We start from the raw sequence: 17569 nt of genomic DNA on the forward strand, positions 1-17569 counted from the left end.
CTGCTTTTCGGTTTTTTAACACAAAGAAAAATCTTCTCTTTAACCCTTTCTTCCTCTTAAGGCCAGCCTAAATGACTGGTTTATGTATGGCCTTGATTGCAGGGCTGTGACTAGACAGTCAAAAAGTTGTTTTCATTACAATTAGTTCATCTTGTCCTTCAAACCCCAGGAACTTAAGAGCTAGGAAACCAAAGAAAGAAGGGGGATACAAACTAAACTGTGAACACATACCAGGGATGGCAATAAAACTGGAGAGAGAAGATAACTTTCTCTAGTCTCTTTCTTCTACTTTTTTTTTTTTCCAAGTTGGAGGAGTGTGCTATGTATCATCAGCACTCAGAAAAGGAGTGAAAAGGAGCTCCTCAACCAATTCTAGTTAATTATGGAGATCAGGGAAAGCTAGGGGCCAATATGATTCAGCCTTAGTTCTAGAGTGACTTAGAACAATGTCCTAGAAGCTTGTTAGGTGACCAGCTGTGGACAATGATGGAGGTCTGGCCTTGTCTGGTTTAGAGGCAGAGCAGCTTTTGACACATCCTGTATTTCTCCTGCAGCTGCTGATCACTGGCACAGAGCAGTTCAACCAGAAACCAAAGAAGGGGATCCAGTTTCTGCAGGAAAAAGGCCTCCTCACCATCCCAATGAACAACACAGAGGTAGCCCAGTGGCTGCGAGAGAACCCTCGGCTGGACAAGAAAATGATTGGAGAGTTTGTGAGTGACCGCAAAAACATTGACCTGTTGGAGAGCTTTGTGAGGTGAGGAAGCTGCAAGAAATGTGGGACATAGTTGATGGTCAGTCTGGGGGCACAGACTCCCTCAAAGCAGTATTAGTTCTAGCTGGTGACCCAGGTCACACATTCTTCCTCTCCACTCTCCTGATTTGTATTTGTTGGATCTGAAAGAGGTCTCCAGCAAGATAGCTTTGGAAACCATTTCATTCTACATAGAGAGCATTGCAAAGGGGTGGAGCAGTGTTCCTGAGTGCAGGGTAGATTCTGGGTTTCAAGGGATGAGGTTTTTGGCAAGAAAATGCTGATGTAAAAAGTACTATGGTTAGGAGTTGTCAAATTCTGATTCTGTGTTAGAGATGACCAGGCGATAGCTCCCTTTGCTAGAGACCTCAGCCTCCTCTTGCAGTAGGAAAAGCTTAGAGGGACTGTGGCTCAAGAGAGTGCCCACAATTTGCACCTTACATATTTTAAGCCTTTCATCCTTCTTTCTATCCCTGTAGCACCTTCAGCTTTCAGGGTCTGCGGCTGGACGAAGCTCTCCGTCTCTACTTGGAAGCCTTCCGCTTGCCTGGGGAAGCACCAGTCATCCAGAGGTTGCTAGAGGCATTCACAGAACATTGGAGGGTGAGTTTGAGTGGCAGGGGCTGAGCCTAGCATCCCAAGTTAATTTGACTAAGGGTTTCCAATGGCTCCAACCCAGTACCAGTTGGAGCAACCAACTGAAGGACCCAGTTACTATCTCCTGAGAAGGCTGAGAGCAACATCAATGAGCTTTCCAGGGAGGGGCCAAGTTTCTTTAAGGAGTTGGCAAGAGGTGGGCTGCTTTCTGGCTGGTACCTTCCCTTCGTACCAGCATTGACCAGTCAGTTGGTAGTAAGGGTTTGATTGGCCAGAGAAGGACATTGACATAGGTGGGGTCTTTGCTTTTTCAGAATTGTAATGGCTCCCCATTTGCCAATAGTGATGCCTGCTTTGCCCTGGCCTATGCTGTCATCATGCTTAATACTGACCAGCACAACCACAACGTTCGGAAACAGAATGCACCTATGACCCTGGAGGTAAGCGTGGATCTCAGCCAAGGCAGAGAAGATCCAGCACAGCTTTGGAGGCAGCAGGAAAGACATGGGATTTCCAGTGGGCACAATAGGCAAGGTTCTGTCCAAGGGAGTCAGAGAGGGCTGGCCAATCCAGAATAGGAACTCGGGTAGGGAGATGGATTCTTCCACTTACTGTTTCCTAAGTCCTGTTTACCACAGACCCAGGAGTTCCTTGGGTGGGGCTTCAGCATTGACACATGGGGTAAAAAGTTTACTGCCCTATTTCTAGGAGTTTCGAAAAAACCTAAAAGGTGTGAATGGAGGCAAGGACTTTGAGCAAGACATCCTAGAGGACATGTACCATGCCATCAAGTGAGTATGTGGGGAGAATGGTGTAGCATCTCTGTTAAAGGTAAGCACTCTGCTTCCTTTTCCAGATTTGAGAGTCACATCAGACTGCAATGACTCATGCCCTGGATTTAGCCTCACAATTTAGCTGGGCAGCACCCTCTCCCTCAACTCATTTATTCCTTAAAGAATCCTGAACAGTACTGGAATTCTAGTACTCTGAGCTAGGATCCAAACTGCCTCTACTAAGGGGAGTGTCATGGCCCCATTTTCTGAACCCAGAGCAGTGGGTTTTCCTGTCTAGCTTACAAGATGCATTCTGGTTAAAAAACAAAAACAAAAACAAAAACAAAAACAAACCAGGATGGGTGCTGGAGGGTGAGAGGGGTTTGGGTCAGAGGTCAAATATAGGACATTTAGGTTTTTACTGTAAATCAGAAAAGATAGAATTATTCATCCTTTTATACCCAGAAAGAATATGAGATTCTACTACAGAACCAAAGGCCCATTTAGAGATAGAGCTTGGAGATTATGGGATACTTCCTTTGTTTCTCCCTCATACCACTGGTCAGGGGGAAGCAGACCACTGAGCTGCAGTTTTTATGGCCTTTTATTGATGGAAAGTGCCAGTAATGGGCAAAGCCCCTTGTCCTAGCTTGTAACCAGCCAGGTTCACAGCAGTGCACCTATTCCTTCCATTACCTCCTGACAGGAATGAGGAAATTGTGATGCCTGAGGAGCAAACAGGCTTGGTTCGGGAGAATTATGTATGGAATGTGCTGCTTCATCGAGGTGCCACCCCAGAGGGCATATTCCTGCGTGTGCCTTCTGGCAGCTACGATCTTGATCTCTTCACCATGACTTGGGGCCCCACTATTGCTGCTCTCTCTTATGTCTTTGACAAAAGCCTTGAGGAGACAATCATCCAGAAAGCCATCTCAGGCTTCAGGTAGCTGGGGTTTGACTTTGGTCTTGATCTCCTCCCTCATCTCTCTGAGTTTCCTCCATGCCTCTCTGACCTCTACTCTTGTTTTCCTTAGAATGGGGTTCCTTCTGAGTTTTTAGAGGGAGGCTGAAGTTTGGCAAAGCTCAGTGTTACACAGACCCAAGAGTAAAAGATTTCTTCCTGGGACTGATTAGGGAAGAATCCCTCAAGGACTTGGAAGGGCTGCCTGGCTTTCCAGTGACTGTTTCTGGTGTGTGACATTGCAGGAAGTGCGCCATGATCTCCGCCCACTATGGCCTCAGTGATGTGTTTGACAATCTCATCATCTCTCTATGCAAATTCACAGCTCTCAGCAGTGAGGTGAGCAGGGACAGGAACTGTGTACTTCGACTTCCAAGGGAGGACCTCTCTTTTAGATCTGCCCTTATCTGTGAAATTGGTTTCCCTCAGCATATTCTCTCAATCCCCCTCGACTGCAGTAGAGCTTCGGCCATTTCTGTTTGACATACCGTAGCATGAGAAGAGTGTCACCTCATATAATGGGGATGAGAGAGGAGATGAAATAATGGGGAAGGCCTTAACCAGGTTAGCCCTTCCCACCAGTATTATGGGGGAGTAAAGCAGAACTTAGCAGAAGGACCCTTGGGGAACCAGAGTTAGAGGCCTAAGAGAATCACCTTTCAAGACATTTGCCAGCCCCTAAGCATCTTCTCATCTTCTTTTCCAGTCTGTTGAGAACCTGCCCAGTGTGTTTGGAAGCAATCCTAAAGCCCACATTGCAGCCAGGACAGTATTCCATTTGGCCCATCATCATGGTGACATCCTGAGGGAGGGCTGGAAGAATATCATGGAGGCCATGCTGCAGCTGTTCCGAGCCCAGCTGCTACCCAAGGCTATGGTGGAGGTAATTCTTGGTAGGAGACTAATCAGTAACAATAAGGCAAGCACTCCACGGTTATGTACTGTCTGTATATAGAACTGGTTGAGAATAGCACTGGGCCTGATGCCTGCTGAAACTTATCGGCAACACCTCAAATGTAAAACCACAGATCTTTGGCGGTGGGGCTAGCTGTAAAGGAAGGCTGGTAGAAGTCATTGCCAGTCACCAGTTGGAAGGGGCCCAGTCAATAATGTAGGGCAGAGAGCAACAGAAAGAAAGCCAGAGAACTTAGCATAGAGGAGCAGGAAATGCAGAGGGCATGTAGAAAGAAATTATTCTTGACTTGGTTTTCCAGGTAGAAGATTTTGTGGATCCCAACGGCAAGATATCTCTACAGAGGGAGGAGACACCATCGAACCGGTGAGTGCAAATCAGAGGCTGGAGATGTTGGGGAGGGAGGATCAGAACTCTGGAGCTCACTAGGGCTTGTACTTTCTTTGTATAGAGGAGAGTCAACAGTGCTGAGCTTCGTAAGCTGGCTGACACTAAGTGGTACTGAGCAGTCTAGTGTGCGGGGCCCATCCACTGAGAACCAAGAGGCCAAGCGAATGGCCTTGGACTGTATCAAGGTAATTGCCCCTGTCTACCCCTGGTTAAACAAGCCTAGACCCCCTCTACTAGGCAGGTGCTGTCCTATGAACTGAAGAATAGAATCATCCAGAGTTTGTGACCAGTGCTGACTCCTGCCCTCTCTCCCCAGCTCTTGGGAACATTCTCTTCCCTCTAGTCCTTATCAGTAACCCCTCTCTCTCTTGTGGCCCCTCTAGCAATGTGACCCAGAAAAGATGATCACAGAAAGCAAGTTCCTCCAGCTGGAGTCACTGCAGGAGCTCATGAAGGTACAGAATGAAGAGGAAAGAGGGATGAAAGGGCTGGCTGGGTCCAGGAGAGGAGACCTCCTCATACAGGAGTGGCATGTGCCTCAAATTCTGTCTGGGCTGGGCCAGTGGCTGGCTTCTCCTCCATGCCTACTTTCCTGCTATTATTCTTCTCCAGGCTCTGGTCTCAGTGACACCAGATGAAGAGACATATGATGAGGAGGATGCTGCTTTCTGCCTGGAGATGCTGCTGAGGATTGTGCTGGAGAACAGGTAGAAGGCAGTCCTTAGGCAGGCTTCATACTGAGCTTGTGCCAAAGGGATGGAAGCATGGACTAATCTTGTAGAGTGGGCTCTAGGGACAAGAAGCACATGAAGCTATAGGCAGTGGAGGAGAAGCTCGCTCATATCTGCATGCTTAGGGTGTGATAACACTGAGCCCTTGAAAGGCCTAGCCTCAGTCATAAAAGGAGGCTTATTGCCCTCTGGCCTCTATAGCTGAGACTATGCTCACCCTTTATGTTCCTCAGGGACCGTGTGGGCTGTGTGTGGCAGACTGTTCGAGACCATCTGTACCACCTGTGTGTCCAGGCACAGGATTTCTGCTTCCTTGTGGAGCGGGCAGTGGTGGGGCTGCTGCGCCTAGCCATTCGGCTACTCCGGAGAGAGGAGATCAGTGGCCAGGTAAGCAGAGTGCAGCCAGGAGGGCAGAAAGGTATGCAAGGGACTCAAGTCACAGTATCAGTTACAGATATGGCCTAAGACAGAGTATATTTAGTGCTCCATAGCATGAGCCCAGTGACCTACCACACATAGGGGCTGGAGGAGTCTAACAGGTACCATTGGGGGGTGAGTCTGGAATGGCCTCAGGCATGGAGCTGGTACTTAGCAGCTCTGCTCAGTAGGGCTGGATGGCTGCTGCCCTGTGGCAGTTCAGCCCTATACCTGGTTTCCTGGCTTTCATACTTAGGACCCTCCTGAGATCTCTTGGCCCAACTTAGACAACCAGCATAGAAATAATAAGTGAGTTCAACAAGGTTACATGATACAAGATCAGTACACAAAAATTAATCACATTTTTTTATACTAGCAGTGAACATGTGGAAAATGAAACCATTTACAAGCATTCCAAATGAAATCAAATACTTAGATATACACCTAACAAAACATGTATAGGATCTGTATGCTGAAAATTACAAAATGTTAATGAAAGATAGCAAAGAAGACCCATATAAATGAAGAGGCATACCATGTTTGTGGATTGGAAGACTCAACATAGTAAAGATGTCATTCCTCCCCTAATTGATCTATAAGTTTAATGCAGCTCCTATGAAAATCCCAACAAGGTTTTTTGTAGTCATAGACAAGCTTATACTAAAATTTAGATGAAAAAGCACAGACCCTAGAATAGCTAAACATTTTGAGAAAGAAGGAGGTGGGAGGAGTCATTAATCTGATATTAAGGCTTACTATAAAGCTATGGTAATCAATACTGTGTATTTATGGAGGGATAGACACATGTATCAGTGCAACTAGAGAATGCAGAAATAGACCCACACAAAGATGCCTAATTAATTTTTTGACAAATGTGCAAAAACAATTCAATGGAGGAAGGGATAGCCTTTTCAATTGCAGGAGCAATTGGTATCTATAGGGGTCAGGGAAACAAATGAACTTTGACCTAAGCCTCATACCTTACAGAAAAATCAACTCAAAATGAAACATAGATTTAAATGTAAAGTGTAAAACTATGAGACCTTTAGAAAGAAGTATAGGAGGATATCTTCAGGAGCTAGGCAAAGAATTCTTAGACTTGATGCCAAAAATACAATCATCCATAAAAGGAAAAATTGATGAAGTCTAATTTATCAATATTAAAGATTCTACTCTAGGAGAGCCAGTTAGAAAAGGATGTAAAGACAAGGAGCATATGTTTGCAAGTCAACTATCTGAAGAAGACTAATATCTAAAATATAAAAATTCAAAACACAGCAGTAAAAAAACAGACCAGTTAGAAAATGGGCAAAAGATATGAACAGTCATTTCACTGAAGAAGATACACAGATGGCAAAATAAGCACATGAAGATGATTAATTGATGTTCAGCATCATTAACCAACAGGGAAATGCAAATTAAAACCATGATGAGATATCACTACGTACCTCTTCACACCTATCAGAATGGCTAAAGTGGAAAATACTGATAACGCCAAATGTAGACAAGGATGTGGGTCACTCGGACATTGCTGATGGGAATGTAAAATGATAGAGTCAGTCTATTGGCAGTTTCTTATAAAACTAAATGCAATTACCACACAATCCAACAATTATACTCTTGGGCACTTCATTTCCTAGAGAAATGAAAGCTTACTTTCTTATAAAAACCTATACATAAATGTTCATAGAAGCTTTATTTGTAATAGCCAAAAACCAGAATCAGCCCAGATGATTTCCAGCAGGTGAATAGGTAAACTGTGTTACATACATACCATGGAATACTATTCAGCAATTAAAAGCAACAAACTATTGATATATGCAGCAGCAACTTGGATGAATCTCCAAGGAATTAATGCTAAGTGAAAAAAGCCAGTCCCCAAAGGTTATTTACTATATAATTTCATTTATATAACATTTGTGTGTGTGTTTTTTTTAAGTTGGATTGGTTGGAATTTATTTATTTTTTAATAAATCTTGGTTCTTTATTTACTTATTTATTTAAATGGAAGCAACTGGGGATTGAACCCAGGTCCTTGTGCATGCTAAGCATATGCTCTACCACTGAGCTACACCAACTCCCCCACACACAAGTAACATTTTTGAAATGACAGAGTTTTAGAAGTTGTGGACAGATGGCCAGGGGCTAAGGATGGGGGCAGGAAAGAGGCATGTGTGGTTGTAAAAGGGCAACATGAGGGAACCTGTGGTGTTGGAACTATTCAGTATCTTGGCTAGTGGTGGATATACAAACCTACACAGGTGATGAAATTGTGTAGAACTTAATACACACATGTATACACATACAAGTAAAACTGGGGAAATTTGAATAAGATCAGTGAAATGTATCCATGTCAATATCCTGGTTGTGATACTATACTATAGCTTTGCATAATGTTACCATTGGGGTAAAATGGGTAAAGTGTACAGACGGCCCCCAACTTACAATGGTTTGACTAAGATTTTTTTGAGTTTACCGTGACTTTACAAAAGCAATACTCATTCAGTAGAAACCATACTTAGAATTTTGAATTTTGATCTTTTCCCGGGCTAGTGATACGCAGTACAGTACTCTCTTGTGATGCTGAGCAGTGCAGGAAGCCATAGCTCCCAGTCAGCCACGCCATCACGAGGTGAACAACTGATGCGCTTTCAACTGTTCTGCACCCAGAAAACCATTCTGTTTGCCACTTTCAGTACAGTATTCAATGAATTACCTGACATATTCAACACTTGTATTACAAAATAGATTGCATGTGAATCTATAATTATCTCAATTTAAAAAGTTTAATTTTTTAATTACCTCCCCCTAAAAATTTTTTTAATTTTTAAAAATATAAATAATTAATTGTTAAAAAACTGAAAAAAGGAAAAGACCAGTAATATTATGCAAAACTATAGTATCATAACCAGGATACTGATACAGATACAATTCATTGATCTTATTCAGATTTCCCCAGTTTTACTTGTACTAAATATGTGTATACATGTGTGTAGTAAGTTTTACACAATTTCATCACCTGTGTAGGTTTGTATATCCACCACTAGCCAAGATGCTGAATAGTTCCAACACCATAGGTTCCCTCATGTTGCCCTTTTATAACCACACTTGCGTCTTTCCTACCCCAATCCCTAGCCTGGCCATCTGTCCACAAAGTATGCTAAGTTGGATCTTAGCCAAACTGTCCTCACTGGCCTAAGGAGACTTGTTGGGGAGGAGACTAGACAAGATGCTGTGTGCCCAATTCCCACTTCCTGCTCTCCATCCCCACCCCAGGTACTGCTCTCCCTGCGCATTTTGCTACTAATGAAGCCCAGCGTGCTATCTCGAGTCAGTCACCAGATAGCCTATGGGCTCCATGAACTCCTTAAGACCAACGCAGCCAACATCCACTCAGGTGATGACTGGGCCACCCTCTTCACACTGCTGGAGTGCATTGGTTCTGGCGTAAAGCCTCCAGCTGCCCTGCAGGCCACAGCCAGGGCCGATGCACCTGATGCTGGTAAGCTTTTTCCCAGAGGGACCCACACTGGCAGATAAACAGTTATGGCCCCAGTGGTTGAGACAGGAAGACAAAACACAGGTTATTGCAGCATTCAGCAGATTAAACACCCCTGGCTTCTGCCATCTGCTTCCAGAGCTTCCTGTGCCCACTGGCCTCTCCCCATTACCCAGATTAAACAGCGTAAAGGCAAGTAGGCAAGGGAGAAGGCTATGAAGCCAGGCTTCCTACTGTTCTGAGAACTGTTTTCTCAGAAACTATGTCCTCATTGCCACCTCCTTCCGTGACAGCTGCTACTAGATGCCATCAGGAGCCCAAATTAGCCTGCTGCCGCATTTGGTCAAGAGAGAAGCTCTCCAGGCCATCCTTCAGCCCTCTGGTGACAGGGCTGAAATTAAACCAGACCAAGAGAAAAGAGAGGCCAGGCTTCCACACCTTTCTTCTGAGAGCTGAAATTATCCTTCATCCCAATGTCCACATCTCCACCCTGACTCTGCCCCTCTCCCTACTGGCTCAGGGGCCCAGTCTGACAGTGAGCTCCCAACCTACCATCAAAATGATGTGAGCCTAGACAGAGGGTACACTTCTGACTCAGAGGTCTACACTGACCATGGCAGGCCTGGCAAGATTCACCGATCTGCCACAGATGCTGATGTGGTCAACAGCGGTTGGTTAGTGGTGAGTGAGTGTACGGGCAGCGGGTGGGTCTTTCCTCCTTGGCCTGTGGGAAAGGTCCCTGGTCTTCTGAGAGGGCATCTCAGGGAAGATCGGGGTCAAGCTTGGATTCTTAGTTCCTCTGTACTTCACAGGTGGGGAAGGATGATATCGATAACTCCAAGCCAGGGCCTGGGCCCAGCCGACCAGGCCCTTCACCCCTGGTCAATCAGTACAGCCTAACAGTGGGGCTGGACCTCGGGCCACATGACACCAAGTCCCTGCTCAAGTGCGTAGAGTCACTGTCCTTCATCGTGCGTGACGCTGCCCACATCACACCTGACAACTTTGAGCTCTGTGTCAAGACTCTCCGCATCTTTGTGGAGGCCAGTCTGAATGGCGGTGGGTCACCTGATGAATGGGCAGTTGGGGAGTAGCCATGTGAATTATAGGGGAAAGGGAGGAAAAGGCAGGCCATCTGTGCCCATGGATGTGGAAATGTGACCTGGGTCTGGCCCTGCTCAGGGTGCAAGTCCCAGGAGAAACGTGGCAAGAGTCACAAATATGACAGCAAAGGGAACCGCTTCAAGAAGAAATCCAAGGAAAGCTCAGTGCTTCGGCGACCTCGAACCTCCAGCCAACATGCCACTCGGGGTGGGCATAGTGATGACGATGAGGATGAAGGCGTGCCTGCCAGCTACCATACGGTGTCTTTACAGGTCAGTCAGGACGTAAGTATGGCACCCTTTACTTCCTCTCCTCTCCCTGCACCTGACATTGGGAGTCTGGGTCGGGCCAGGGACAGCCAGGGCTGAGAGGAAGGGCCTGTTTTCCAGCCTAGGTCCTCAGCCAGTACTTCTACAGTACTCCCCTAAGAGCACCTGTGAGTCTTTGCTTAATTTTTAAGTTACAGTTTATTTTTTAAATAAGTGATTCAAATGTACATGGTACAAAGTTCAAAAGGTACAAAAGGGTAAGCAGATCAAAGTAAGTCCCATTCCATTCCTGTCCCCAGCTGCTAAGTTCTGCTCCCTGGAGGCAACCTCTGCCACCAGTTTCTTTTCTATCCTTCCAGAGTTACTCTGTCTATTCAAGGCATATAAAATTTATTTCATGAGCAGACTTTATATCACTAAATAAATGGAGAACTAATTGCCTTAACTAGAATAACCTTAGAAAAATGATGAAAATAAAAAATTATTAAATCTGGCCAGACAGACACTATTGCCCATCAAAGCCTCTGAGCCCGAGGTTTGCTTTCCATTTTTAAAATGAGATTAACAAGATGAGGCTTTATCTGTCATCAGAAGGTGTAAAAGAACGGGGGAGGGTATAGCTCAAGTGGTAGAGTGCATGTTTAACATGCATGAGGTCCTGGGTTCAATCCTCAGTACCTCCTTTAAAAATAAACTCTAATTACCTGCCCCCCAGGAAAAAAAAAGGTATTTTAAAAAAAGGTGTGAAAGAGAATTGAAAAGAAAGCTCCTTTCTCACTGTGTACTTGTGTTCTTAAATCCTTAGTCCACACACCTCCTCAAGTCCCCTCTACTAGGAGTAATACCCAACTTTGGGAAACACTGGCCAGGACTTGGACATCCAGTTCATGAAGTCAAGAAGGGAGTGAGGAGAGGGGTGAAGTATGGTGTGATCAGTACCAGGGGCTCCGTTGAGGGAGGGACTGTCCACTCAGTCAGGGACAGTGGAGGTGGGCTGGCGGGGAGGAGGTACACCAGACCTAACCCGACTCATGTCCTGCCCCTCCTGTGACCCCAGTTACTAGACCTGATGCACACCCTGCACACAAGGGCAGCCTCTATCTATAGCTCATGGGCGGAGGAGCAGCGCCACCTGGAGACAGGAGGCCGGAAGATCGAAGCGGATTCACGTACCCTCTGGGCCCACTGCTGGTGCCCTTTACTGCAGGGTAAATCTCGGGGGAGCTGGCAGGGCAGGGGCAGAGGTGGAGTTAGAGCTTGGGAAGTATCAGGATGCCTGAAGGATCCCAAGCCTTTTCTTATTCTCAGGCATTGCCTGCCTCTGCTGTGACGCCCGGCGCCAGGTGAGGATGCAGGCACTGACCTATCTGCAGCGAGCACTACTGGTACATGATCTGCAAAAGTTAGATGCCCTGGAATGGGAGTCCTGTTTTAACAAGGTAGGCCTTCCCTCTGTTCTTAAAGTAAAGTGAATCCTAAAGACAAGGAGAGCCAGGCAGCCTGAACAGCCCCTAATGTCAGTCCTCAGCCTGCATCATACCTTCCCTCCTGCTCTGTACCCATCCCACCCCAGCTCAGGGTCACGTGGGCAAGGCTGCCACCTGACCCTGCTAGGGAGATGTTGGCTTCTTATCCATCAGGTGCTGTTTCCTCTACTGACCAAACTCTTGGAGAACATCAGCCCTGCAGATGTGGGCGGGATGGAGGAGACCCGGATGAGGGCTTCCACACTGCTCTCTAAGGTACTGCTCACCACCCTTCACCCACCCACTCTCCCCACACCTGTCTCTTCGCAAACAGGGAAGCCAAGGCTTCTGGTAGGACCTAGAGATGTAATGTAGGTGCTCAGGACCCCCAGCTGTGGAGACTCAGCAGAACCAGGGACCGGGGAGGACTCTGGAATTCAGAGGAGTCTCTGATCCAAGATTCCCACGCAAGATAGGGCAGCCTTGCTTCCCAGCCTTGGAGAGGGGTTCAGAAGGCTCCTACCCTACCCTCAGCTGAAAGGGGCTGGCGGGCCATAGGTCTTCCTGCAGCACCTGTCTCCACTGCTGTCACTCTCTACCTTTGCGGCCCTCTGGTTGACCATCCTGGACTTCATGGACAAGTACATGCACGCAGGCTCTAGTGACTTACTGGTACGTTCTACCTCAGCCCCATTCCCACTGCCTGCTTCCTCTCCCACCTGCTGGGAAGACTTTCTGTTTCCCCCTTGGTGGCTACCTCCTCCTTACCATATCTTCCATGCCCCTTTCCTGTTCTCATGGCCCCACTGCCACCTGCAGTCAGAGGCCATCCCTGAGTCTCTGAAGAACATGCTCCTGGTGATGGACACAGCGGAGATTTTCCACAGTGCGGATGCCCGAGGAGGCAGCCCCTCAGCCCTCTGGGAGATCACCTGGGAGCGCATTGACTGTTTCCTGCCCCACCTACGAGATGAGCTCTTCAAGCAGACTGTCATCCAGGGTAGGGGGCTCTGCCCAACTTCATCAAAAAAGAGTGGAGCTACTAGTCCTCTGTGCCCTGGTGGATGGGAAGTCTTGTGGGTAGCCAGGGCTCCACTTGAAAGCAAGCAGCAAGAGCCACCATCTGGATTCTCTGCCCTCCCCAGACCCTGTGCCCATGGAGCCTCATGTCCCCAAACCTCTGGCTTCAGCCCACCTGACTCCTGCTGCTGGCGACACCAGGACACCTGGCCATCCACCTCCCCCAGAGATGCCCTCTGAGCTGGGGACCTGTGGTAAGTTCCTCTGAGTGAGCCTGCTGGGTGTCAAGCAGGAAGTCGGAGGCCTCAGAGGAGGCCCAGGTAGCTTGGGATTGCTGCCGAGCGTGGGCTGTGAGCCAGGGGAAGGGAAGAACCAGAGGATCCTGTTCACCTGCTCTTCTTAGGGGAAATGGCAGGGCCAGGTCAGCTATGATGAGCTGGATGCTTGAGATTTGCAGGCTTCAGAGGAGAAGGCTGGATCAGAGACTTGGAATGAATGTGCAGAGCTTGCCCTTCAGGGATTTTGGTAAAGTCCAGACCAAAAAGGCTGACTAGAGGTACAGCAAAAGAGGTAGAGGGTAGAGAGAAGGTAGCTGGACATCAGAATAGAATAGTTTTGAGAGGAGACTCCCAACTAGGTAGACTGGGTCATTTTGCTGACAGGAATGGGGAGGAGCAGAAGTTTGGTAAACCAGCTATGGAACGTGAGGGAGTCTGACTGTAGCCACTTTGCTTTCCCTATAGATTTTGAGAAGCCGGAGAGCCCCCGACCTGCCAACAGCAGCTCCCCTGGATCACCAGCGGCATCCAGCCCCAGCAGGCTGAGCCCTACCCCAGATGGGTCTCCACCCCTAGCTCAGCCCCCACTGATCCTGCAGCCCTTGGCCTCCCCACTGCAGGTGGGCGTGCCACCCATGACTCTGCCCATCATCCTCAACCCCGCTCTCATCGAGGCCACCTCACCAGTGCCCCTCCTGGCCACACCCCGCCCCACAGACCCCATGCCCACCTCTGAGGTCAACTAAGGCAGGCTCCTCAGAGATCAGGACCAGTACTTCCTACCAGGCTGTCCCTGGCTCCCCACTCGGCTGTCCCAGGGGCCACAAACTCTCCAGTCCCAGCCCAGGCTGTTTCACTGCTGCTTGGATGGGGACCTGAAAAAGAACTTTTATAGCCCCTCCTGAGACCCACAGTCCCCACAGTCAGTCTGTGGGACCTTCCTCCTCTGCTCTCCATTCCTGGGGGTCTGACCTGAGAACACACTCAGGTATCACCTGCAGCCTGGCAGCTCTGGGGAGGCATCAGTATGCCAACCCTGCAGTGCCTGCTCTCATGCCCCTCCTGCTCGTGGTCAGGCATCGAGAACCAAGCCAACCACTCTGCACTTTGTTTCCCTCTCCCAGCCCCACTCCCATCAGCCCTGGGCCACCTCCTCTAGTTCTTCCTCTTTTACTCATTAGTTGGTCAGTCTGGAGAGTTGATTGGCACCATGGAGTGTGGGCAGGTGGGGTGGGACAGAGGGACTGCCCATAGGAGCATGTACATATGGAAAAACAGGACAAACAATGGACTTTTTATGATGTAATAAATGTCTTAGTACCAATATCATTGCCTTTACCTCTGGTTTCTTTCTTGAGCTTGTGGGCAGCATGTTACTGGGATACCTAGGGCTTGAACCTTGCACGAACAGAAGTGAAACCGAGCCGACCAACAGTCTGGCCCACATGGCCCTTGGCCACCAGCCAGCCAGACGCCGGGACTTGGTCAGGATTCCTTCACCAATGCTGCTGCCACCGCTGCCCCACTGCTACCACTGCTGCCACCACCACCACCACTATAGCAGTGTGCCCTTGTCACCAGGGATATGCTAGAGGGCAGTTGTCTTCTTCCCTAACTGCTCCAATGGAGACGCCTGTGACAGCCTAGACTGGTCAAAGGGAAGGTGAGCCAGAGCTGAGTTGTAGTTATTCAGAAGTCTTCCCCCAGATGTGCCTCGTGGTTCAGGAACACAAAGGAGCTCATGGGGCTCAGGGAGTAGGGAGCTATCTTGCCCACAGCTGCGATCATGTGTTTCTGGCACAGTGCATTCATTTTGGCCCAGAACTGAAGAGGGAAAATTTTTTCCCACCCCACAGCCTCCATCCACCCCAGTCACTGAAGCATGGTTGGAGAACCCCTCCCCTTCTTTCCCTTTGTTTTGGGGTAAGACAAGTGGGAGTGTGCGTGGGGCAGGCAGTGTGGCCCCTGCAGGGCTGACTGTGGATGCAGAATGCTATTAAGCTTTCCCAAGTGAAGCATCTCCATCATCTTGGCTTCTTCCTCCAGAGTGATCCCATTCCCCTTTGGGGGCCAGGGAGGGCAGAGAGTGGTACCCTGCTGACTACCAGCTAGCCTCCCTCATGGAGAGTTAGGGACACTCACCATCTTCATTGGGCCCAGCTGGCTATGTGATCACTCAGCATCCCAGGCTTCTCTCTGCCCAGCACAACCACGTGGATATTGCCAGGAGTCTGGACGTCCATGTAACTGCCTCCCTCAGGTGTAAAAAGAGCACCTTGGAAATGGAAACAGCCTGATGTAAAACAATACTGACATGAGCCCTGCTGCTCCTACACTACTTTCCCCCTCTCCCTTCCTTCTCCTGCAAGTGGCCTGCTTCCCACACTAACTAGAAGCCTTGCCTGCCCCGCCCCTGGGAAAATTAGAAGACTGCACGCCGCATCTGCACTTTTCTGTACAAGTGCAGAAAAGCCTGGACCTACAGTCAGGTAGACACTCGGGCCCTTGGCTTCTGCTGTAATGTCTCTATTCTACCGTCTGAGCCCCACAGCTCTGCCTTTAGAAGCTTCTGTGTATTTCCCTATGGGGGAAACAATGTTGGCTGCTGTATAGAACTCTGAAGGCCACCCTGTGAACAAAGAAATATGAAGTCTGTATCCCTCAGTCTGCAATATTAGGAAAGGAGCGGGAGTGATTGCAAACTGAATCCCTCCTCGCTGGGAAGCAGAGAAAAACGTTTGTCGGAAGTCTCCTTCTGTTACAGAAAGATCAGCTAACACATACATGCCTTGTGTTGTTGACAGTATTATCTCTGAGAAGGCAAAGGAAGCTACAAGAGGAACTAATATTCAGGCCTTAATTCTGACCAACAAAGAAGCATGGCTTGGTGATGTGGAAGTGACAAAAATTTGTGGGAAAGTAATAGTGTGATCTAGAGGGAAATGCTGGTCTTAATGTTGTCTCCTATAAGAACTCTAGGCTAGCAGATTTCAAAAAGTCCAGAGGAAAGCTGCAGACCTAAGACCCTAACATGAGTCATAGGTGTCAATACAAAGTGCACTAGGCACCCAACCTTGTAGAAGTATTTATTCCTCTTAACAGGTGAGGCAACATGTTCAGAGGCCAAATCCCTGGGAAGTTAGGGAGCTGGTCTGTCTCACTCTAAACCCCAAAGTAGTGGTGATGGTGGTGGTGTGGAAACCCTCCAAAACTACATACATTTTCTGTAGCTTCTCATAAGAAATAAGAGTTTGAACACCTTGAAGAAATAGGCAATTAAATAGTAAGCCAAGAATTCACTAGAAAACTGGAAAAAAGACATACAAGACCAAGAATAAATGTAAATTTTCTAAGCACATAAGAATGATATCAGGAAGGATGAATTACAGAATTAGTTACAATGTGCACACACTTCCCCACTGTGGGGGAAAATATGCTAGGAACAACAAAATATGTGGCTTCTGAAGCCCTTGGGATTTACTTTTGTTCAAGGCCCACTGCTTGGGAGACAAGTGGCTGTAAGAAAGCAAGAACTACTCAGCCTCTGAGCTTAGTTGAGGAAAAGGAACTTTAGTTCAATAGTTCATCACCCCCTCCTTGAGATACTCTTCACCTAGCTTCAGCGACACTAGTTTTTCTCGGTTCTCCTCTGCCTTTTCAATTTCCTTTGTTGGCTCCTCCTCATCTCCACAGCCTCTGAACATGAGAATGCCCCAGGGCTCAGTGCTGGTCAATTCCTTTCTCCACAATCACGGGGTGATGTCCACTGTCTAAACTTTAAATACCATCCATTACACTGACTTTAAGTACAACTACCCCTCATCATCTCCATTTGCATGCGTCATAGGCTCTCAAATATAACAAATTTAAGAGGAAAAATTCTTGATTACCCCCCTACAAATCCTCTCCTCTGTCTGCCCCATATCAGTAAATGACAACTCCATTTCTTCAGGTTCTTGTACCAATCCCCTCCCCCACCTGCCCTTTCACATTCCCATGTCCAATCCCTCAGCAAGGCTCACTGCTTCTGATTTTCAAATATGTCTAGGATGTGATTACTTCTCCCACCCTCATCCACCACCATCCAAGTCTAAGACACCACCTATTAGACTACTGCCCCCACCTCCATTATAGTCCCATACTCTCTATACCTTACTCTGCACACAGCAGCCAAATGGATGCTTTTAACACATGTCATATCATTTTCATTCAGCTACTTAAAACCCTCAGATGGTTCAGAATAAAATCTGAAGTTCTTACTTTTTCCCACCTGGTCCTCAAATATACCAAACACTGCTAGTCCCTCCATCTCGGATGCTCTTCCCCCAGATACCCACATAACTCACTTCCTCACTTATTTCAAGTCACTTTTCAAATGTTACCTCATCAGAGAAGAC

At 47.7% G+C, this 17569-nt stretch overlaps 1 protein-coding gene and 1 long non-coding RNA gene across 7 annotated transcripts in view; one reads left to right on the forward strand and one right to left on the reverse strand.

Annotated features, from left to right (window-relative positions):
• The window catches only part of GBF1 (golgi brefeldin A resistant guanine nucleotide exchange factor 1), a 108370-nt gene extending 93872 nt beyond the window's left edge, over positions 1-14498 (forward strand). For 4 of the 6 annotated variants that reach the window (XM_031461651.2, XM_010974487.3, XM_031461654.2 and 1 more), the window contains 23 exons: positions 555-757; positions 1234-1357; positions 1666-1791; positions 2060-2142; positions 2831-3067; positions 3331-3424; positions 3792-3968; positions 4300-4364; positions 4450-4573; positions 4772-4843; positions 5001-5095; positions 5353-5506; positions 8813-9038; positions 9556-9716; positions 9848-10094; positions 10218-10423; positions 11466-11616; positions 11717-11847; positions 12049-12150; positions 12433-12546; positions 12694-12874; positions 13020-13148; positions 13638-14498. In XM_031461651.2, coding sequence (XP_031317511.1) covers positions 555-757; positions 1234-1357; positions 1666-1791; positions 2060-2142; positions 2831-3067; positions 3331-3424; positions 3792-3968; positions 4300-4364; positions 4450-4573; positions 4772-4843; positions 5001-5095; positions 5353-5506; positions 8813-9038; positions 9556-9716; positions 9848-10094; positions 10218-10423; positions 11466-11616; positions 11717-11847; positions 12049-12150; positions 12433-12546; positions 12694-12874; positions 13020-13148; positions 13638-13918 — 3483 coding nt within the window. In that variant the 3' untranslated portion in view covers positions 13919-14498. The remainder of the gene's footprint in view (positions 1-554; positions 758-1233; positions 1358-1665; positions 1792-2059; positions 2143-2830; positions 3068-3330; positions 3425-3791; positions 3969-4299; positions 4365-4449; positions 4574-4771; positions 4844-5000; positions 5096-5352; positions 5507-8812; positions 9039-9555; positions 9717-9847; positions 10095-10217; positions 10424-11465; positions 11617-11716; positions 11848-12048; positions 12151-12432; positions 12547-12693; positions 12875-13019; positions 13149-13637) is intronic. The other 2 variants (XM_010974488.3, XM_031461655.2) reach the window with 1 other exon arrangement.
• LOC135321834 (uncharacterized) overlaps positions 1-17569 on the reverse strand; it is a 34852-nt gene that overhangs the window by 15316 nt on the left and 1967 nt on the right. The window contains exon 2 of the long non-coding RNA XR_010381978.1: positions 15315-15447. This is a non-coding gene — a long non-coding RNA (uncharacterized LOC135321834). The remainder of the gene's footprint in view (positions 1-15314; positions 15448-17569) is intronic.

The sequence above is a fragment of the Camelus dromedarius genome, chromosome 8 (genome assembly GCF_036321535.1).
Source record: "Camelus dromedarius isolate mCamDro1 chromosome 8, mCamDro1.pat, whole genome shotgun sequence".
NCBI classification, from domain to species: Eukaryota; Metazoa; Chordata; class Mammalia; order Artiodactyla; family Camelidae; genus Camelus; species Camelus dromedarius.